This window comes from Chiloscyllium plagiosum, chromosome 16 (assembly GCF_004010195.1).
Source record: "Chiloscyllium plagiosum isolate BGI_BamShark_2017 chromosome 16, ASM401019v2, whole genome shotgun sequence".
Lineage (NCBI taxonomy): Eukaryota > Metazoa > Chordata > Chondrichthyes > Orectolobiformes > Hemiscylliidae > Chiloscyllium > Chiloscyllium plagiosum.
In genome coordinates, this window is record NC_057725.1 from 47,812,071 (window position 1) to 47,835,176 (window position 23,106).

General features: G+C 40.1%; 1 protein-coding gene across 5 annotated transcripts in view; it reads left to right on the plus strand.

Annotated features, from left to right (window-relative positions):
• The window catches only part of syt7a (synaptotagmin VIIa), a 671,470-nt gene that overhangs the window by 249,269 nt on the left and 399,095 nt on the right, over positions 1-23,106 (plus strand). The window contains exon 1 of one of the 5 annotated variants that reach the window (XM_043706002.1): positions 17,918-17,948. The exons of the other annotated variants lie outside the window; for them this stretch is intronic. Coding sequence (XP_043561937.1) covers positions 17,933-17,948 — 16 coding nt within the window. The 5' untranslated portion in view covers positions 17,918-17,932. Of the gene's footprint in view, positions 1-17,917; positions 17,949-23,106 lie in introns of those variants that run through there. 5 annotated transcript variants of the gene reach the window in all.

The window sequence follows — 23,106 nt, forward strand, 5'->3', positions numbered from 1 at the left end:
AGTAAAGTATTCATTCAGTGTCTCCCCAATCTCTTCCGCCTCCACACGCAACTTCCCCCTACTATCCTTGACTGGACCTATTCCTACCCTAGTCATTCTTTTATTCCTAACATACCTATAGAAAGCCTTAGGGTTTTCCCTAATCCTACCGACTAAGGACCTTTCATGTCCCCTCCTTGCTGCTTTTAGCTCTCTCTTCAGGTCCTTCCTGGCTACCCTATAACTCTCAATCGCCTCAATTGAACCTTCACGTCTCATCTTGGGATAGGCCGCCCTCTTCCATTTAACAAGGGATTCCAATTCCTTATTAAACCACGGCTCCCTCGCACGACCCTTTCCTCCCTGCCTGCTCGGTACGTAATTATCAAGGACACTCAGTAGTTGCCCCTTGAACAAGTTCCACATATCCTTTACACTCTTGCCTTCGGGTTTAGTTTTTCAAGCCACACATCCTAAGTCATGCCTCACCGCATCATAATTTCTCTGACCCCAGCTATAACTCTTGCCCTGTAGTACACACTTATCCCTCTCCATCATGAGAGTAAAAATCACCGAATTATGGTCACTATCCCCAAAGTGCTCACCTACCTTTAATTCTAACACCTGGCCTGGTTCGTTACCCAGAACCAAATCCAGTATGGCCTCACCTCTTGTTGGCCTGTCTACATATTGTGTCAGGAAACTCTCCTGCACACATTGAACAAACACTGACCCATCTAACGAACTTGAGCTATAGCTTTCCCAATCAATATCAGGAAAGTTAAAGTCCCCCATAACAACCACCCTATTACTGTCACTCATCTCCTGAATCACCTTCCCTATCCTTTCTTCAATGATTCTAGGACTATTAGGAGGCCTGTAAAAGACTCCTAACAGGGTGACCTCGCCTTTCCTATTCCTAACCTCAGCCCAAACTACCTCTGATGGCGAGTCTTCATCCATCGTCCTTTCCACCACTGTAATATTATCTTTGACAAGCAATGCCACACCTCCCCCTCTTTTACCCCCACCTCTAAACCTACTAAAACATTTAAACCCTGGAACCTGCAACAGCCAATCCTGTCCCTGTTCTACCCATATCTCCGTAATAGCCACAACATCGAAGTCCCAGGTACCAACCCACGCTGCAAGTTCACCTACCTTATTTCGTATACTTCTTGCATTGAAGTATACACACTTCAAACCACTTTCCTGTTTACAGGCACCCTCCTTTGAAATTGATGCCATGTTCCTAACCTCCCTACATTCCAGGTCCTGCACCCTAAAGCTACAGTCTGGGTTCCCATGTATTCCTGATTAAGAGCTTTTGCCCGAAATGTCGATCTTACTGCTCCTTGGATGCTGCCTGAACTGCTGTGCTCTTCCAGCACCACGAATCCAGAATCTGGTTTCCAGCATCTGCTGTCATTGTTTTTACCCTCTTAAACACTGATACATATAGTTAAAAACATTTCACAAATCCAAAGCATTTCCTTAAAAAGATACTGGAAGGTTTATATTGGCAGGCTTGTCCTGTAGGTTTTGGGGTCAATGTTAGAAAAAAATGGAGGGGTCTTGTACTTGTACTTGACAACCGTCAAACTAGCAGAGCTGATTTCCTGCTTCCCTATTGGCCAGCACTTCTTTCACCATTCTATTATGAAAAACATCATGTTCCCGCTGCTTCTGCTACAATCACTCCAATTTAGATTGGAAGGGGGTGAGGGGCAAGTTTTTTCAACAAAGAGTGAGTAGGAGTCTGGAACATGCTGCCAGGGGTAGTGATGGAGACAGATACGCTAGAGACATTTAAGGGACTTTTAGATAAGCACTTGAATATGCAAAGATTGGAAGGATATGTACCAAGGGCGGGCAGAAGGGATTAGTTTAATTTGACACCATGTTTGGCACAACATTGTGCACCAACAGGCCCTTTCCTGTACTGTACTGTTCTCTGTTCTATGAATACAGCATGGCCCTCAGATCAAACTGGAAAGCCCTCTTCTTGGATTGTTGTGGCCACAAATTTTCTTTCCTAACTCTGATTTCTCCACCACCCCCATTAATCATGGTGACCTCCTAATGCGATTTTGGGGATAAGAGGGGCACTCCTCCAATAAAATGCGGGTAGTCATGTAAAATTCTTGCAAATAGGTGTTTCAACAACTTAAATTGCCTGTCTGCCTTGATATGGTGGGTAAGCAGTCATCTTTCCAGGTAGCACTGAGAAGCGTCCATGGGTGCAGGAAAGTATCAAGGAGCAATCCAGACTCAATTGACTCTTATTTCTGTGAAATTCCTCTCTCCTGCCTAAAGTCTCACCACCCACAGCTAGAGAAAATTCAGTCTGTGTTTGCATTTGCCCCTTAGGTTTGGAAGTTTAAACATCCAAGGCAATTCTTGCATACTTATTGCATCAAGGCTTCTGCAAATTCCAAGAGATACATCCTGTCTCCAACTATCCGGGATAGTATCCAAACTGGTTCTGAATAAAAGTCATATTTGCCTTGAAATGTTAACTCTATTTGTGATACCATCAAACCTGAGTATTTACAGAATTATTTTTATTCCAAATTTCCAGAATCTGCCATACCATTGTTTTTTTTTCCAATTAAGTTCTAGTTCTCCCCTGAAAGGTCATCTCTTTTTTTGAATTTTGCAATTACCCAGAATTATCATCAGTCTCCAAGCCAGATGCTGCAGAGAGTTAACCCAGAGCAATGCCTACTTTGTTTTGAAATCCAGTGCCAAGAGACAAGTGTGATTGATCAAGAGTAGCTCTCTCTTGTTATGACCTGTCAATTCCTCTCTTAGAGAAATACCTGAATTCTACTTGATGTCTCTCCTCAGTGGCAGAGATGAGAAATGATCACAAGAAGCAAAATCAATCACTCTTCGCATGTAATAGATTACAGCTCCAGTGGACATTACTTAAGCCATCTGTTGAATCTTCTTCAGAGTAGAAAGAAGTTAGTAACAAAATAAGGGATGCAAATAAGGAGTTGTTAAGTTCTTGTACATTATCTACTACCTTACACACTCTTGCCTCATGAAATACCTGCATAGAAAATCCCAAACAAATATTTATGTATGCAGACTGCTCTTCAATCCATTTGGTCTCAACTTTCCAACTTAACAAACCACAGTACTGTATTTCCAATTGTGTGTTTTGCTGTATTATAAATAAGTGTATTTTTGGATGCCCCTCAGCTTTCCAGTTTCACAAGATGACATTTGGTGGCATGATGGCTCAGTGGGGTTGGCTGGTTAGCACTGCTGCCTCTCAATGCCAGCAACCCAGGTTCAATTCCACCCTAGGGTGACTGGCTGTGTGGAGTTTGCACATTCTCCCTGAGTCTGCGTGGATCCTGATTGCTCTGGTTTCCTCTGACAGTCCAAAAATGTGCAGATTAGGTGGATTATTCAATGCCAAATTGTCCATAGTGTCCAAGAATGTGCAATCTAGATGGATTAGCCATAGTAAAGTGCAGGGTTACAGGATGGGGTAGGGAGATGGGTCTGGTTGGGATGCTCTTTGGAGCGTCAGTGTGGACTCAGTGCATCAAATAGGCAAAAGTGAGGACTGCAGATGCTGGAAACCAGAGTTTAGATCAGAGTGGTGCTGGAAAAGCACAGCAGTTCAGGCAGCATCCGAGGAACAGGAAAATCAACATTTTGGGCAAAAGCCCTTCATCAGGAATAGAAGCAGGAAACCTCCAGGGTGGAGAGATAAATGGGAGAGTGGGGATGGGGAGAAGGTAGCAACCACTTTTCCAGCACCACTCTGATCTCAATGCATCAAATAGCCTGCTTCCACACTGTAGGGATTCTATGGATTCTTAAATAGATTTTTCTGCATTTTTGGAACAAACTTGCTTTCATTATTTAAACACACTATTTCCTTTTTTTAATAAAAATAAATCTGTTAACAAGAAATTGTGGGAATGGGAATGTGCAAAAATTGAAGGAACATATGGAACTAGGCATAGATATTTAAATATAGGTTATAAAAATATGTAGTTAATTGGATTAAACCCAAGTGCCAATCCCAGACAATATTACTCCCAGTGCACAAGGGAACTAGGAATACATTAGCTATAAGTGTGAAATTGTGGTTCAATGCTATTAACATTATCTTGTAGTTGGTGACAGCTCTTGTTCCACTTCTTCCTATGCATCTTCCTAATGTCAGTTTGCTTCATAAGACAGAACTCTTCGTTCTTACAACCATCACTGAACTCTCAAAACTGGATAACCTCTATGGATATAATGCTGCATCTCTGAGATTGAGTCATGTTTAATTTAGCAGCTATCACCAGGACGTTGTACAATAATCCATTCTTCCCATCCAAATGATTTAGTTTTTTATTAAGAAAAGGACACCCCTCTCTGGCAAATAAATAAGCTTTCTTTCCTGATATGGTATAAATGTGATAAATTCGCTTGTGCAATGCAATTAACTCACAGGCAGCTGGATACATTCTCTTAGATTCCTAAGGTGATACTTATAAAAGGACATTTAGAGTCTTGCGCTACAACCTTAGAAGGAGCATTATAGAAAAAATATGCTCCCAACCATTCAGAATTCCCCTGGTGCTGTTACTCATGCAGTGCTGTTCACTGAGGCTGGGCTCAGGCTATAAGACCTGAGACATATTTCTAGTATTTGGACATTGAGATTTTTTTTCTCTCTCATAAAATAATGAATATATATCAAATAGATTTGAGGACATTCGTAACTTCATAACTCTAATGTGAAAAATCGCATAAGTTCTGCTATGTACCATTTATAAATCACTGATTTTGCAGGTGTAAAATAATTTCAGTAACACACCATTATGAGTATGATGTCTGTCATGCTGTCTCAAATCTAATTTATAATCTTTTTGTAATACAGTTTCAGTACATCAACTTAGTTTCATTGATAACCACAACATTTCTCCTTTTATCAAATTAATAAAAAAATCAGATCTGCTACACAGCAGTTCTGCAAGCCTTTTTACATTAATGCAAGGCCCCACCAAAGGAAGCAACATGACACTTAATAGCGTAGCAGAAACAAGCTTTAATAAGCTGATAAAAAATCCATTAGCAGAAGACTAACAGTCAAAACTTGCAACTAACAAAATAATGGGATTTCACACACATGATAAAAGGAAAAATCTTCGGTGCCAGATTAGGGATTGGAAATCTGGCTACGTATGCTTTTTGTATTTTGTGCTGTTATGGAGCACAATCTAGCTGTTCATCTTCAGACAATTCTGGGAGTTGTGGAAAATTATATTACGAAGGCACTTTATTCCTGTCTTTCACATACTACCTGCAGTTGGCTGTACATCAACATTAAAAAGAAATCTAATTGTAGGTCAGCTAATTGAATATCCATGCAAACAGTAATTTAATTCCAATTATATAGTGATTAGCAAAGGTATAGGGAATATGATCAATGAGTTGATAATATGCTCATGTTAAGCAAAATAATTGATTAATTTGAAGTTGTACTGATTTGCACATTCATTACACCAAGTAGAATTCAAGTAATTTTAATCAACATGCACTTTAAATGCATGTGACCTGTGTGATTGCGTTTTTTCTCACCCCAATTTTCTACCAAATTTGCCAACTCATAGAAGCATACAGTTTCACACACACCAATAGTCAGATTCCAGCTTTGAGCCAGAACAGTGAGCCTTCTCTCTGAACAGTGATGGAGCAAACCTAGAAAATCAATTAACTCAGCATTTGAACTGCTTCAAAATTATCCCTCTTGCTGCTTGTGCTGAAGTATACATAGGTGTGATGTGGTATGAAGAACCAACATACTGAACTCTGATGGTTTCTTTGGAAGGTACATTTTGCCACAGATTCTTCAATGTAAGACAATGAATCAGACAACATAAATATACCAGATTTGTATTCTAGGTATAGTGGCTTAGTAAAAGTAGCATTTCATGCACAACAGTTAATAACTTGGGTTTCCACTCCTAATTGTGCATTCTACATGTTGTTAGAAAATATCATATTTCCCCCAAGATCAATACTTGACCTTCAATTGCAAAATGTCCATATTATATAGGAGGAAGTGCTGAATGTCTTGAAATGCATAAAGCTGGATAAATCACCAGGACCTGACCAGGTCTACCCCAGAACTCTGTGGGAAGCTAGAGAAGTGTTTGCTGGGCCTCTTGCTGAGATATTTGCATCACCGATAGTCACAGGTGAGGTGCCGGAAGACTGGAGGTTGGCTAACGTGTTGCCACTCTTTAAGAAGGGTAGTAAGGACAAGCCAAGGAACTATAGACCAGTGAGCCTGACGTCGGTGGTGGGCACGTTTTTGGAGGGAATCCTGAGGGACATGATGTACATGTATTTGGAAAGGCAAGGAATGATTAGGGATAAGTCAACATGGCCTTTTGTGTGGGAAATCATGTCTCACAAACTTGATTGAGTTTTTGAAGAAGTAACAAAGAGGATTGATGAGGGCAGAGCAGTAGATATAATCTATATGGACTGCAGTAAGGCATTCTACAAGGTTCCCATGGGAGACTGGTTAGCAAGGTTAGATCTCACGGAATACAGGGAGACCTAGCCATTTGGATACAGAACTGGCTCAAAGGTAGAAGACTGAGGGTGATGGTGGAGGGTTGTTTTTCAGACTGGAGGCCTGTGACCAGTGGAGTGCCACAAGGATTGGTGCTGGGTCCTCTACTTTTTGTCATTTGCATAAATGATTTGGATACAAGCATAAGAGGTACAGTTAGTAAGTTTGCAGATGACACCAAAATTGGAGGTGTAGTGAACAGCGAAGAGGGTTACCTCAGATTACAACACGATCTTGATCAGATGGGCCAATGGGCCGAGACATGACAGATGGAGTTTAATTCAGATAAATGCGAGGTACTGCATTTTGGGAAAGCAAATCTTAGCAGGACTGATTCACTTAATGGTAAGGTCCTAGGGAATGTTGCTGAACAAAGAGACCTTGGAGTGCAGGTTCATAGCTCCTTGAAAGTGGAGTCGCAGGTAGATAGGATAGTGAAGAAGGCATTTGGTATGCTTTCTTTTATTGGTCAAAGTATTGAGTACAGGAGTTGGAAGGTCATGTTGCGGCTATACAGGACATTGATTAGGCCACTGTTGGAATATTGCGTGCAATTCTGGTCTCCTTCCAATTGGAAAGATGTTGTGAAACTTGAAAGGGTTAAAAAAATATTTACTAGGATGTTGCCAAGTTTGGAGGATTTGAGCTATAGGGAGAGGCTGAACAGGCTGGGGCTGTTTTCCCTGGAGCGTCGGAGGCTGAGGGGTGACCTTATAGAGATTTACAAAATTATGAGGGGCATGGATAGGATAAATAGACAAAGCCTTTTCCCTGGGGTCGGTGAGTCCAGAACTAGAGGGCATAGGTTGAGGGTGAGAGGGGAAAATATAAAAGAGACCTAAGGGGCAACTTTTTCATGCAGAGGGTGTACATGTATGGAATGAGCTGCCAGAGGAAGTGATGGAGGCTGGTACAATTGCAACATTTAAGAGGCATTTGGATGGGTATATGAATAGGAAGGGTTTGGAGGGATATGGGCTGTGTGCTGGCAGGTGGGCCTAGATTGGGTTGGGATATCTGGTCGACATGGACAGGTTGAACCAAAGGGTCTGTTTCCATGCTGTACATCTCTATGACTCTGACTCTAATTCCTCATCTATAGGCCATCCTTGGTGACATCATAACATTAGTTTGTCCATGTATACTGACTACATCCAGCTCTACCTCATCACCATCTGCCTTGACTCCTCCACTATTGCTATCTTATTGCTTAAGCTGTACTGGATGAGTAGAAGCTTGATTGAGTATGAAATACTGGGAAGTATTGAAGTCATTAGTTTCAGTACCTTTTCCTATCTCAGTTCCCTAGATAGCCTCCATCCATTGCCCTGGCACAGCCTGAGATTGATTGTGTGTTCACAACGTTGGTACTACAATTTGATCCTGAGATAAACTTCTGACCTCATATTCATGGCATTGCTCAGTTCTCATATTTCCAATTCCAACATCACTTGATCTCATCTGACCTACGTCTTTCTTCTGGGCTCAACTGGTCCAACATTCATCTGAGAGAGCTTTTCAAAATGATGAATGGACTGGATCGAGTAGAAATAGAGGAGCTGTTCCCACTCGTCAAAGGAAAAACAACAAGATGGCATAGATTTAAAGTAATGTGCAAAAGAAGTAAGAGTGATGTTAGAGCAAGCACTTTCATACAGTGAGAAGTTGGGGTATGGAATGTACTGCCTGTCCATGTGGTTGGAGGCAAGTTCAATTGAAGCATTCAAGAGAGCATTGTATGAATACTTAGATTTTAAAAAATAGTGTGCAAGGGGATGGTGAAAAAACAGGAGATTGTAACTAGGTAATCATGCTCGTTTGAAGAGCTAGTGCAAACGTGATGGATCAATGGCCTCCTTCTCCACTGTATTGATTCTGCAGTATTCACTCTTGGCTGGAGTCCCACTTTCTACCCTCCACTGATGTGAAGTCATCAAAATCTCTGCTGTTCACATCTTAACTCACTGCAAGCTCCATTTCCTTACTGTCCTCATGCTGGCTCATCTATTTAGGATCCCAGTCAAATAGCATTTTAAAATGTTCATCCTTATTTTCAAATCTTGCCTTTCCCTTTCTCTAATCATTTTCAGCTCCTAGATATTTGCACTTTTCTAATTCTGGCCTTTTGTGCATTGATGTTTATAATTATTACAACCATTGGTGGCGATGTTTATAGTTCGGGCCCTAAATTCTGGACTTCCCTCTCTACACTGCTCAAGCTCCTTGCATTCCTCCTTTAAGACACTTCTGAACTCCCAACTTCTTTGACCAAGCCTTTGATAATCTGCCCTAATCGCTCCTCATGCTTAGTATTGTACATATTGTTATATTATGTGAAATGGGTGGATATTTCATTACATTAAAGATATTTTGTATTGTTGTCATAAGCAGATAGGGTTTTCTTAACGACTGAATGGATTGGTGCACTTTTCTGTCTATAATCCCTGTTTACCAGCGGAATTCAGAAGTAAACCATGTAGCTTCTGGCTCAATTTTTCCTGTTTAAGTTTTATTTTATAAACAGTGTATAAAAGAATTAATAAAGCTAAACACCAAAATCTGAAGCAAAATCCTGAAAGTGAAAAATCCTTTTGGATTTTATAATCCTTTTGGATTTTATAATCCTTTAGAACTTTTTTCCAGCAGTGCAGTATCAAAAATATACTAATTTGCCTGAGCAGTGACATCATTTGAAATGAGTATGAAAGTTCCTGGATATTTTAACTTGCTAAGGTTATTACCATTATTAAATTATGGAAGAAATATGTAGTCATGTGGAAAAAAAGACTTGCATTTATGTAGCATTTCTATGGCTGCCAGATATCCAAAAAGTGCTTTATGGACAGTTAAGTACTCTTTGAAATGATACTATTTAGTGTCGGAAACTCAGCCTCCAACTCATGAACAGGAAGCATCCACAAACAACAACATAGTGCCTGGGTAATCTATTTTATGTGATATTGACTGAGAAATAGATATTGATCAGGACAGTGGGGCATCTCTTCTACTTTTCAAAATATCCTGATTGGATGTTTTGTCTGCATCTGAAGGACTCCCCTTCCAACAATGCCGTGCTCCCTTAGTACTATACCAGAATGTCAGCATAAATGTTGTTCTCAGATCATGGAGTGGGACTTGAACCCACAATCTTCTGACTCTGAGACAAGAGTAATATGAACTGAAACATAGTAGATGGATGAATGAGTCACTTATATGTTTCTACCCGCTGTAACTTTTCAATAATTGTTTCCTTTATAGAAATTGAACGTTTATTACAAAAATCAAAGCACAGATTTTTTTAAATTCCTCACTTCTCTCAGATTTGGCTTCCCATTCTCCACTCGGGTATATTTTGGGGATCGTAAGCTAATTCCTCTCCATTCCAGCTATAATCAGTTAGTACAAATAATACTCAGTATTTCAAGTGGAAATAAAATGCCAAAGCATTTATTTGAATACATTGCTTTCAGAAATCACAAGTATATGGAAACCAGTACATTTATCCAAAAATCTTCATTTCCACAGAAAAAAAGCATGCAAATGTGCATTTGCAGTTTATTCAAATAGCTTGTTTGAAATTTTTTTTTGCATCCATGTACATGTAAATTGTACATCATATACATGTGCAGGCTATTATTAGTTGTTTATTTGGTATTTGCTGTTTTCTTAAATGATGTTGATTTAGATTGTTTGGAGAATGGTGTTACTGTGTCAAATCGGATATGCTTGATGGTTAATCAGTGCCTCATTTAGTTGGCAGATCAGATGCCCCTCATTAGGTGTTTGCTCTGAAAGAACAGCTTTGAAATTGAGCATAAATCTTTATAATTGCAATAATAGATCCGGTCAATCACCTTCACCCTGTATAATTGAGGTGACAACTTCTCCATGCAAGTCCAAAGTTGCCAAATTGACTTTTCTTTCTTGAGTGCATTGAATGTTGGATTACTCTCCAACTCTCAGAACATTCCATCAGTTTTATCAAGGTGAAATTTGGCTTTTGGATGTTCCACTTTTTAATCACATCACTTACTCCTAGTACTTATGATTTCAGTAGCTTTTTGGAAGAGTAATCATTATTTACTGAACTGGAATACTCCTCCATACTGTAAGTAGGTGTGGTCCTTCACTGTCAGAATGCCTTGTATATTATATTGGATCTAGTGAATCCATTCATAATCCTTCTGAGAATTTGCACCGAACGTTTTCCATTTCTCTGTGGAAACAATAGATGTAATCTATATCCTTCAGTAGTCAATTAAGGGTCTGTCTTGCTCATTACAATATCACAAATGTCATGATGACTGGACTGTGCATTCAGGTATTCTGAAATCCCTTTGGTCATCATTCATGTCAAATCATTGAACTCTCACATGTTTCAATCAAAATCAGTTGTGACAAGATAATCAATTCCACAAACAGTGAAGCTGTCTACTCCAAGTTTTCTCTATGGTCTTGGGTATTATGAGTTATACAAGACATTTAACCTGTTTAGTTTGATGTTCATTGCAAGCACCATCATAGAATCCCTACAGTGTAGAAACAGGCCATTGAGCCCATCGAGTCCACACTGACTCTCCGAAGAGTATCCCACTCAGACCCATCCCCCTACCCTATCTTTGTAACCTCACATATCCCATGGCTAATCCTCTAATGTACACAATCCACATAACCTACAGGTGATGGTCATATTTGATCTATAGAGCACTTCTCGACCTTCCTCTTGATGGTTTGTGTAGACAAGCTTCAATGTCTATTTTCCCTTTTTTTGGGGGGTATAATGATCTTAATCACTTTGTACAAGAAGCCACCAGGCCAGTATTTTACCTCTATGAGTAATCCTCCCTATACCAACAACAGAATGATGGTTCATGACAGCATTTCATTTCAACGTCTTGAGCAGTTGAAGAGATAGATTTTCTTTGATCTGAGCAAGATCTTTATGTAAAGACTGTATACTTATATTTGTTCTGTATTTTTGATTGTGGACTGAACTGGGCAAGGACTGTTTGAAAAGCTAAGGACTAATGAAGAGATTGCTGCACTTTCTTTATTATAAACAAAATACCTGATGATCCATTATAAGTGCTGTTGCTTGCTCAAGTAAAGGGGATGAAACACTGCAGCCAGGGGTTGTGTAGAAAGGTAGATTCGTCTAGCAACAAAAAGCTGAATGGTGACTAGTTGTCAGTGACTAAGGCCTTTTGCCTGCCAACAACTGTGATTTATCTCCCGGGTAGCCAAACAGATGGTGGATGTGAATGATTGTTCAGAAGCCAACAGACCTCTGGAAAGGAAGGTACCATTCTTTCCTCTGCAGAACAAAAACACCTGAACCCTGAACAAACTTATCGGTTGCTATAAGCTGTACTTTTTAATCAATTTGTCAGAGATTTTATAAATGTGAACCAGTCATTCTGTGCCTCCTGCTACCAAGTGAAAATACCCAGAAGAGAAAGGTAGAAGAGCAGCAAGCCCTGACAAGCCAAAATGATCTATGAAGTGAACACAGTGAACAGAGACTGTTGAACTGCCTTCTCAGTCTTCTCTACCCATAATATCCATGTTTCTTTTGTGTACTTTCATAAAACCTTTCACTTTTTTGATGACTCTGGGAATAGTGGGGTCTTGATTTTCAGTGGGCAAACTCAGTGAGTCATACATTTATCAGACTCAATGCTTCTGCTGGCTTGATGACTTTACAAACACATTGTGCTGAATCATCCTTCAAAGAGAGTGCAGCTCTTGACAGCATTTTGGTTATATATGTCTGCTTCCTTTGCTTACAATTCACTTCTAAATGCTATATTTCCAAATGAAGACTCTTCTTTTGCAAATGATTTGGAGTAGTCAGACGTTGTAATGAAAAATATTTTCTGTCTACCATACAAAGGTCCTGACAGAAATGGCTCACCAGCAAAGGTAGTAGTGCCCTTTCTCATTTGTGCACTGTCATCACTTGGCAATGTTATATCTCTGGGACACCTGCACCAACCAACCCCACCACGCTGTGGCTGAACACTTCAACTCCCCCTCTCCCTCCGCCAAGGACATGCAGGTCTTGGGCCTCCTCCATCGCCAAACCCTTACTACCCGACGTCTGGAGAAAGAGCACCTCATATTCCACCTTGGGACCTTGCAACCACACAGGATCAATATGTATTTCACCAGTTTCCTCACTTCCCCTCCCCCCACATTATCCTAGTTCCAAGCCTCCAACTCGCACCACCCTCTTGACCCGTCCATCTATGTAGATAGATATGGTGAATGCAACACTCAAAGCTCTGATTTCACAGATTGAAGATGAAATCTGATAGATTTAAAAAGAAGTCTAACAAATGCCAATACATTGAAGATATACCTTTATAAATAATCCAAACACTACAAATATCTTGATAATTTATTTCAGTAATGAAGTACTCAATTCAAATGACATAGCTAGGAAAAGGAATGAAGATCTCAAAAGTGACTTCAGGGAGTTAGGTTGGAAGGTAAAAAGTAGGACAAGCCATGTAGTTATCTCAGGATTACTATTGGTGCCAAGTGCTAGTGAGGTGAGAAACAGGGAGCGAGTGCAGCTAAACACAGGGCTGGTGCAGGAGGGAGGGCTTCAAATATGTAGATCATTGGCGTATTTTCTGGGGAAGATGGGATCTGTAATGAAGGACAGATTTATCTTAAACTGGAGGTGGGAGATTTGCTATAGCACTTCAGGAGGGTTTAAAATAGTTTGGCAGGAGGATGGGGAACAGAGCTACAGATCAGAGAAGAAGGTAGTTGTTGAATGGGCACAAATAGAATGCAAAGAGTCTGTCAGGAAGAATGCATAATTGAGAGGGCAAAGGGATAGATTAAAGTGTGTCTGTTTCAATGCAAGGAGTGTCAGGAATAAAAGCGATGAACGTGGATCAGCACTTGGAACTATCATGTTGTGGCCATAATGGAAACATGGATTTTGCAGGGTCAGGAATAGTTGCTGGATGTTCCAGGGTTTAGATCTTTTAAAGAGAACAGGGAGGGGGTAAAACAGGAGGGGGTAAAACAGGAGGGGGAGTAGCATCATTAATTAGAGAGTGCATCACAGATGCAGAAAATGAGGTTGTTGAGGAGGGTTTGTCTACTGAGTCAGTTTGGGTGGAAGTCAGTAACAGGAAAGGAGAAGTCACTTCATTGGGTGTTTTCTGTTAACCCCCCCCCCAATAGCAGCAGAGAGATGGAAGAACAGATTGGACAGCAGATCTTGGAAAAGTGCAGATGTAACAGAATTGTGGTTATGGGTGACTTCAACTTACCCAATTTGATTGGAACCTCCTTCGTACAGATGGTCTGGGTGGAACTGATATTGTCAGGTGTGTCAAGGAAGAATTCCTGACTCAATATGTAGATGGGCCGACTAGGGGAGAGGCCATATTGGATTTGGTGCTCGGCGATGAGCCAGACAAGATATCACATCTCTCGGTGGGACAGCCTTTTGGTGACATTAACCACAACTGCCTCACCTTTACCATAGCCATAGAGAGGGATAGGAACAGACAGTATGGGAAAGTATTTAATTTCGGGAGAGGAAATTATACTGCAATTAGACAGGACCTGTGGAGTATAAATTGGGAACAATTATTCTACAGGAAATTCACAACAGAAATGTGGAGGCTGTTTAAGGAGCACTTGTTGCTAGTGTTGGATAACTTTGTCCCACTGAGACAAGCAAGGAATGGTAAAGTAAAGGAGCCTTGGATGACAAGAGAAGAGAAGCTTCTCATCAAGAGAAAGAAGGAAGCTTACTTAAGATTGACGGAGCAAGGATCTAGCACAGTTTTAAATGTTGACAGCGTAGCTAGGAAAGAACTCAAAGATGGACTGAGGAGAGTTAGAAGGAGGCACAAAAAAGCCTTGGTGGGAAGGATTAAGGAAACCCAAAGGCATTCTACACTTACATGAGGAATAAGAAAATTATCAGAGAGAGGGTAGAACCGATCAGGGATAGTGGAGGGAACTTGCGCCTGGAGTCTGAAGAGGTAAGGGAGATACTAAATGAGTTTTTTGTTTCAGTATTCGCTAGAGAGAGGGAACTTGTTGATAGTGAGAACACCTTGGACCAGGTTAATAGGCTTGAACAGATTGGTATTACAAAAGTGGATGTGTTGGATATTCTTGGATGCATCAAGATAGATAGGTCGCCACGGCCGGACCAGATATATCTAAGATTACGACAGGAAGCGAGGAATGAGATTGCTGCACCTCTGGCGAGGATCTTTGCATCCTACTCTCCATAGGATTAGTGCCAGATGATTGGAGGGAGGTGAATGTTGTTCCTCTGTTCAAGAAAGCGAATAGGGAAGTCCAGTCAGTCTTACGTCTGTGGTAAGCAAGGTACTGGAAAGCATTCTTTGAGATAGTTTTTAAACAAACTATGTTTTTCCAAGTAGTGATAAATCCTATGTTTTGCCTGACCTGCTGTGCTTTTCCAGCAACACATTTTCAGCTTTGATTAAAACTAGTCAGTATGGCTTTGTGAAGGGCAGGTCATGCCTCACGAGACAGGTTGAAGGTTGAGCAGTGAATGTGGTATATATGGATTTCAGTAAGGCATTTGGTAAGGTTCCTCACAGTAGGCTCATTCAGAAGGTTAGGAAGTATGGGATACAGGGAAATTTAGCTGTCTAGAGAAAATAATTGCCTGGCTGAAAGAAAACAGCGAGTGGTAGTAGATGGAAAGTATTCTGCCTGGAGGTTGGTGACCAGTGATGTCCCGCAGGGATCTGTTCTTGGGCTCTGCTGTTTGTAGTATTTATAAATGACTTGGATGAAGAAATGGAAGGGTGGGTTAGTAAGTTTGCCAATGGTACAAAGGTTGGTGGGTTTGTAGATAGTGTTGATGGCTGATGCAGGCTACAACAAGACAATGATAAGATGCAGAGTTGGGCTGAGAAGTGGCAAATGGAGTTCAACCTGGATAAAGGTGAAGTGATTCACTTTGAAAGGTCAAATTTTAATGCTGAATACAGGGTTAAAGACAAGATCCTTGGCAGAGTGGAGGAACAGCGGGATCCCTCAAAGTTACCACCCAAGTTAATAGGGTTGTGAAGAAGGCGTATGGTGTTTTGGCTTTCATTAACTGGGGAATTGAGTTTAAGAGCCGCAAGGTTCTGCTACAGCTCTACAAAACTCTGGTTAGACCACACTTGGAATATTGTGTTCAGTTCTGGTCACTGTAGGAAGGATGTAGATGCTTTAGAGACGGTGCAGAGGAGATTTAATCAGGATACTGCCTGGATTGGAGGGCTTATCTTATGGAGAGAGGTTGAGTGAGCTCGGGCTTTTCACACTGGAGAGAAGAAGGAAGAGAGGTGACTTGATAGAGGAATACAAGATAATGAGAGGCATGGAGAGTAAATAGCCAGAGACTTTTTCCCATTGTAGAAATGGCTGTCATGAGGGGTCATAATTTTAAGGTGATTGGAGGAAGGAATAGGGGAGATGTCAAAGGTAGGTTCTTTACACAGAGTTGTGGATGCGTGGAATGCACTGCCAGCGGTGGTAATTGAGTCAGAGACATTTGGGACATTTAAGTGACTGCTGGACAAGCACATGGATAGCCGTAAATTGAGAGGTGTGTCAGTTAGGTTGATCTTAAATTCAGATAAATGCTCGGCAAAACATCGTGGGCTGAGGGGCGTGAACTGTCCTGTACTGTTCTATGTTCTAAAATTTTCAAAACGTCAGTATCTTTTTTGTCTGTGTGTATTTACTTCCTTTTCTGTCTTTTGTCTTCTTTCTAATTTTGTTTTCCAACTAGAGATTCATTGTTTATCACTCTTCCCAATTGATATGTTGAACTGTTCTTGTGTCAGTGCACACTTTAGCAGAAAATGAAAGAATCAGATAAAATTATAATTACCATTGTGTGTGCAAATTCATGGTTTTTACTGTTATCTCCACCCAAGCTCTTTTAAGGGAGGAGGCATTTCTCAATTCTTTTGCTTGATTTTTACAGTCACCCTATTAACAAAATTCTCCTCAAGTGCTACTTCCAAAACCATTAGAACTTAAATCCTTTGAAGCGAGTTAGTTTTAATCTCTGGGGGAAGTTGTTCTTCATTGGGTATAAATTTGAGCACTATTCTGATAGGCTTGATCTTTTATGTATTGCAACAGTGTACTGAGGCACTGCACTTGCTTATTTCCCGCTAGATTCTGATGCTCGTTTTACCTACCTTAAAATAATGAAAGGCTGAGTGAGCCAGATTTTTGAGCCCCCTTCATTCATAGGAATTCTTGCTTATAAATAGCAAAAGTGACTTCAGCGTAAAGTATACATGCATCAGTGCGTAAAGTATACATGCATCAATGACACAATATACACAAATAGAATTAGGAGAAACTGTGGAGGTGAAGGAGACAGTTCAACTTTCAGCATGAGTTGCAATATGAGTAAAACTATAACAGATTAAATTAAGCAAAAAAATCACACAAAAGGGTAAAACTTAGGGGAATGATACTCATAATCAAAGGAAACATTGAATCTTAAAGCAGGAATGCAAAAAGAGATCAACGCTTGAAATAAATTTCTGGAGAGGGTGGTGAAGATTAAGTCCCTGAAATGGTTGAAGAAACATGCTGAAATGGAACAGTTAGCAAAATTAAAATTCAACTTTTGATCATCCTGTCACCACAAAAGAAAGTGACTTCTGACATTGACTTATATAACTCAGCCTTGCCTTGCCCTTCACTCAAAACTGAGGTCTGAGCAGATTCAATGGCCAGAGTTTTCCAGAATCCATCTGGGCACCAGTAATTTGCCACCTGTTCTCCTTGCAAGATGTCTCGTCAAGTGTATCTCCTAGGACACAGACGTGGGACTTCACTCGTGACAAACATGGCACTATTAAAGATGTCTGGAACAGTTCCAGAAGAATATACATAGCTTGTATATTGCACATTTTACCCCTCAATTAGTACCAAATGATGGAAGAGTGGCAGGATATAGAGCATCTAACACACAGCTTGGTAGTATGTACACTCTCATTTACCAATCTGTTTGTCTGTATCTTCTCTCTGCTTCGAAGTGTGGTGCCTAATGTTAAGAAAACCTGGAAACAGTCAAAGAGGAGCAAATAACCTAGGAAACAACTGTTTTTTATTCAATAAGTGCAATCGTTGTAAGGCAGTCATTGCTATTTCCTTGTAGTTATTCTGGGCTTACTGCCAGTTGTCAATGAATGGTTCTATTCTATGCTGCTAGGCAACTGTAATTTGGATTTATATTCATATGGCCTATTCCTAGGGAACTGTTTTGTCTGTCAGCAGTGGAGGAGTGCAGGCTGTGCCAGTAATATTGTTAGCTAGAAATGAATGCTTTCATACAAAGGTATGTTTGAAATTTAATTTACCTATATTCTGACAATTCTTTTTTTTAATTTTGTGCATTTGCGGATGTCTTTAATGAGGCCAATACTAACAACCCATTCCTATGCTCCTTGAGGTTCATACAACAGAGTGGCTGATAGTACCATTTCACGTGGTTATTTAAGATCATGTTCATGTGGGACTAGAGTCACATATTGTCAAAACTGGGTAATGACAGTATGCTTCCTTTCCAAAACAACATTAATAAGCCAGTTTGTTTGAATAAAACAATCTGACAGCTTCATAGGCATTTGTGTTGCTATTTTACATCTTCAGATGTGGCAGGATTTGAACTGCCATTCTCTTCATTAGTAGTTCAGCAATATAACCACTACTTCACTGAACATGTGAAGCATTTTGAATGCTGAAATAGATCAGCATGAAATATTGTGGGCTTAATTTGAATGAAACCCACTTACTTTTACCATATTTTAACATTGAGAACTGAGTATTTAGTTTTATTGCTTGAAGTGAGATAAGTTATCCCAAAATTTTGAAACTTTTGTCAATTTATGGCATTTATTATATGATAGAAAAGTCAGGGTCAAAAGGCTTTCACTGAAGTGCCACATATAGGCTAATGAAGAGTCTCAGACCAAGCAGAGGACAAGTAGGAGATTGAACAACTAGCTGTCTGCAAGAGAAAGATCATAAAATAGGGGCAAAGGATTCAGAGTGGCAGGAAGTGTCTTTAGGATTCTGGAAAAGCACAGCAGGTCAGGCTGCATCTGAGGAGCGGGAGAACCGAAGTTTCGGCATAAGCTCTTCATTATGCCTGAAACATCGAAGATCCCTTAATGAAGGGCTTAGGCCCAAAATGCCAATTCTCCTGCTCTTCGATTTGCAGACCTGCTGTGTTTTTCCAGCATCACACTCTCAAGTCTGATCTCTAGCATCTGCAGTTCTCCCTTTCTTCTAGTCTTTAGGATTCCCCAAACATCAGTACTGGGACCACATTTTCTCAAAATTTACTTTGATCATTTAGACTGCAGAATCAAAAACAATTTCTAAATTTACAGATGACACACTCAATTGAAAGAGATAATCAACAATGGGGAGGGCTGCAAGAAGTTTCAAGAAATATTAATTAAATTCTAGAACGGACATACGATTGGCACATTAATTTCAACCCTGTTTAGTGTGATGTGTCACGTTTTGTATTGAGGTCACAGTATTTGAGAAATAGGAATTTAAATGAAGTAGAGGCGCAAATGAATCTTGCAATACCGATAAACAAATTATCAAAATGAGCTATCAATGTCAATGAATCCACCAAAAAATAAACAATCCAAGCACTACAGTTTATTTGTAAAGGGATTATATTGAAAAGTAAGAGAGGTAACGATGTTTGGTTAATCCACGCTTACAATAATATGTGCAATTATGGTTCCTGTGATATCTTGAAAAGTGTCCATAGTACAGGAAAGGAGGTACTAAATGTCTTAAAACACATAAAGGTGGATAAATCATTTGGACCTGATCAAGTGTATCCCAGAACTTTGTCAGAAGCTAGGGAAGTGATTGCTGGGCCCCTTGCTGAGATATTTGTATTGTTGATAGCCACGAGGTGCTGAAAGACTGGAGGTTGGATAATGTGGTGCCGTTATTTAAGAAAGGTGATAAGGAAAAGCCCAGGTACTATAGACTAGTTGTGCCTGATGTTAGTGTTTCCCTCAGGGGCTTCTGAGAAACAGGATTGACACGTATTTGGGAGGGCAAGGACTGATTACAGATAGCCAACATGCCTTTGTCCGTGGGAAATGGTGTCTCACTAATGTGACTGAGTATTTTTGAAGATGTTTCAAGGAATATTGATGAAGGCAAAATGATAGACATCTGTATGGACTTCAGCAAGATGTTCAACAAGGTTCTGCATGGTAGACTGGTTAATGTTCAATCCCATGAAATCCAAAGGGAGCTGGCCAATTGGATGCAAAATTGGCTTGAAGGTAGGCAACAGAGTGATGTTTTTTGGACTGGAGGCATGTGACCAACAGTGTGCCACAAGGATCGATGCCGGGACCACTGCTTTTTGTCATTTATGTGAATGATTTGAATGTGAATAGAGGAGGTATAGTTAGTGAGTTTTCAGATGACACCCACAGTGAAAAAGGTTATCTCAGAGTACAACAGGATCTTGTTCAGATTAAGGCTAATTTAGATAAATGTAGTTTGGTCCAACAAGTCAAGTCAGGACTTGTAAATTAAGGACACTGGGGAGTGTTTTTGAACAAAGGGACCCAGGGGTTCAGGTACACAGTTCCTTGAAAGTGGAGTCACAGGTAGACAGGGTGGTGAAGACCGTGTTTGGCACGCTTGCCATCATTGGTCAGTGCATTGCGTACTGGAGTTAGGATGTCATGTTGTGTTCAAACTTGCTCTCCCTGCTATAGGAAAGATGTAGTTCAGCATGGAAGTGTTGAGAAAAGATTTACAAGACTACGAATGGAGGTTTTGAGTTATAGGGAGAGGCTGAGTAGGCTGGGAATTTTTTTCCATGGAGCATCGGAAGCTGAGGGGTGACCTTATAGAGGTTTATAAAGTCGTGAGGGGCATGGATAGGGTGAATAGCCAAGGTCTTTTTCCCAGGGTGGGGGAGTGGAAAATTATAGAGCAAATGTTTAAGATGAGAGGGGTAATATTTAAAAGGGACCTAAGGGAAAACTTTTTCATGCTGAAGCTGGAGCATGTATGCAATGAGCTGCCAGAGGAATTGGTGGAACAGGTACAATTACAACATTTAAAAGGCATCTTGATGGGTACATGAGTAGAAAGGTTTGGAAGGATGTGGGCCAAATGTTGGCAACTGGTCTGATCCATAATAGTTTAATTTGTTTGCTCAATAAGCATGATGAACTGACTTTTAAATATATCTAAAATTAGTATTTCGATTGTTTTATCAGATTTAAATGTGACCTGCAAAGAAGTGTAAGGTGAAATCTTAGAGCAGATTATTTGCCAAGTCTTGAACAGGAAGTAAAGCAATATTGTGTTTTGTTTCTTTCTTCATTCTGCAATGAATGTTATGTGAGTTATCAACTTTGTCTTTACATTGACACAGCCTAAATCCTCCCCTCAGTGCATGTCATTACTTATTCAAGATGAATTCTGGACAATGCTATTGTAATGTCAGATTGATAAATTCCTTCAATAGGACACAGTCTATTTTCAGTGAATTTGCCAAATAGTGCTGATTTTTTCTCACTACTTCCATAAAAAATAAATAGATATGAAAAGACTTGCAAGACATATGGATCCATTACAGGCAGAGACAGCTGAATTTATAATAGAACATTGGGAAATGGCAGGTAAGCTAAATAATTACCATGTTTTTTCCCATAGAGGAGGATTCAAAAAATCTTCCAGAAATACTGGTATAGAGATTCAAGGAATTAATTGGAATGAGGAACTGAAAGAAATTAGTATTAGTAAGAAGAAAATGTGTACATGAAATGTACAAATTAATGGAGCTAAAGGTCAATAAATCCCCCCAACCCAATGATCTACATTCAGATTTGTTGAAAGAGGGGACTATATGGAGATAGTGGATGCATTAGTGATAATCTTGCAAGACTCCATATAGATTCTGGTATCTGCAGATTGGAAGGTTACACATCTAACCACACTATTTAAGAAAGCAAGGAAAGAAAGATTAGGAACTACAGACCTACTACCCTGTTGTCAATAGAAGGGGAAATCTAGAATCCATTAGAATGCATGTGATAACCACATTACTTCATTAATTACTTCATTAGCCAGAGTCAACATGGATTTAAGAAAGGGAAATCATGTTTGAAAATCTGTTTTTTGAGAATATTGCTAGCGTAGGTAAGGGGGAACGAGTGGGTTTAGATTTTTGAGAAGGGTTTTGATAATGTACCATACAGGAAGTTAGTTTGAAAAGAATTAGAGCATAAAGGATTGGAGATAATGTATTGATGTAGTCTGATTTGCTGCCACACATTATTCACTCCTTGCTGGTCCTCCAATCAGAAGACTTTATTTTCTACATTTGTTGCAGAGATGAGGGACAGTTCCTTACAAAATTTGTCACTTCTACCTATGGGGAAGGTGAGGAGGGGTGGCTTTTCACTGGTTTAACCTTCATGGTTAACTTTCACTAAAACAGAAATAATCTTGAGAACACAAGTAATAGTTACATGAAATATGATTCAGTGGGGCCAGGATATGTATTAAATTAACAATGGCAAAATTAAAGCTGGGCATGTGGGAGGCATGTTTCTTTTCCATTGGCAGATACAAACCTGGTCATCAGGTTTGAGGCATTTAATATTATTGTATATGACACAGGTCTGGCCAACTCCACATTCTGGCACCATGGTGATCATTCAAGTTATCTTGCAATTTCTCCAAAAGTCAAAATTGATTATTTCCACAATGGTCAAACCCCTAGATAAAGGGCGAAAATGCAACTGTACCCAACCTTAACCTAATCCTAATGGCTGCATTAATAAGCATTTAGTCATTCAGAATACAAGCATCAAGTCTCACTATATGCTGAGATTCTACCTTTTCTGGTGGCGCAAATGGTGGGACTGGCATATTGTTACAGAATGTACCAGGGAGCAATGGTCGGTCAGAATGTCACGTACTTGAGGCCCTGCAGGAAATGGAGAGGAAAGACACAATCAGTTGGTTCCCAGAGCATGGCTGTCAGTCATTTTGCAGAAGGCCTTATCGTCAGTGCTTTCAGGCAAGCATATTGACACAATTTGGATGACATTGACAAAGGCCATTTCCTTCGGGTCCTTCCTACACAACTGGAATCTTGCCAACTCGACCCATTAATTTTAATGTCACTATGCTGGGGAGACTATTGTACACCTCATAGTGGAATGTGCCTTTGCTAAGATCGGGAGAGAGATATGATGATTTCTGTTGAGGTTCATCCCAAGCAGCTCTGTGATGCTGGACTTTGTGCTCTACACATCATCCTCATGCATACACAGCAAGGGGAATTCCCAATTGCTGATGCAGGCTCATCAACCTTGCGATAAATGCTCTTTGGTCTACCTAAATGTGCTGATCTTCCAGTAAAAAGAGAAATCCTCAATCAAGTGCTGCAGACTGGCACATTCCAATGTCTAAGTGTATGCATT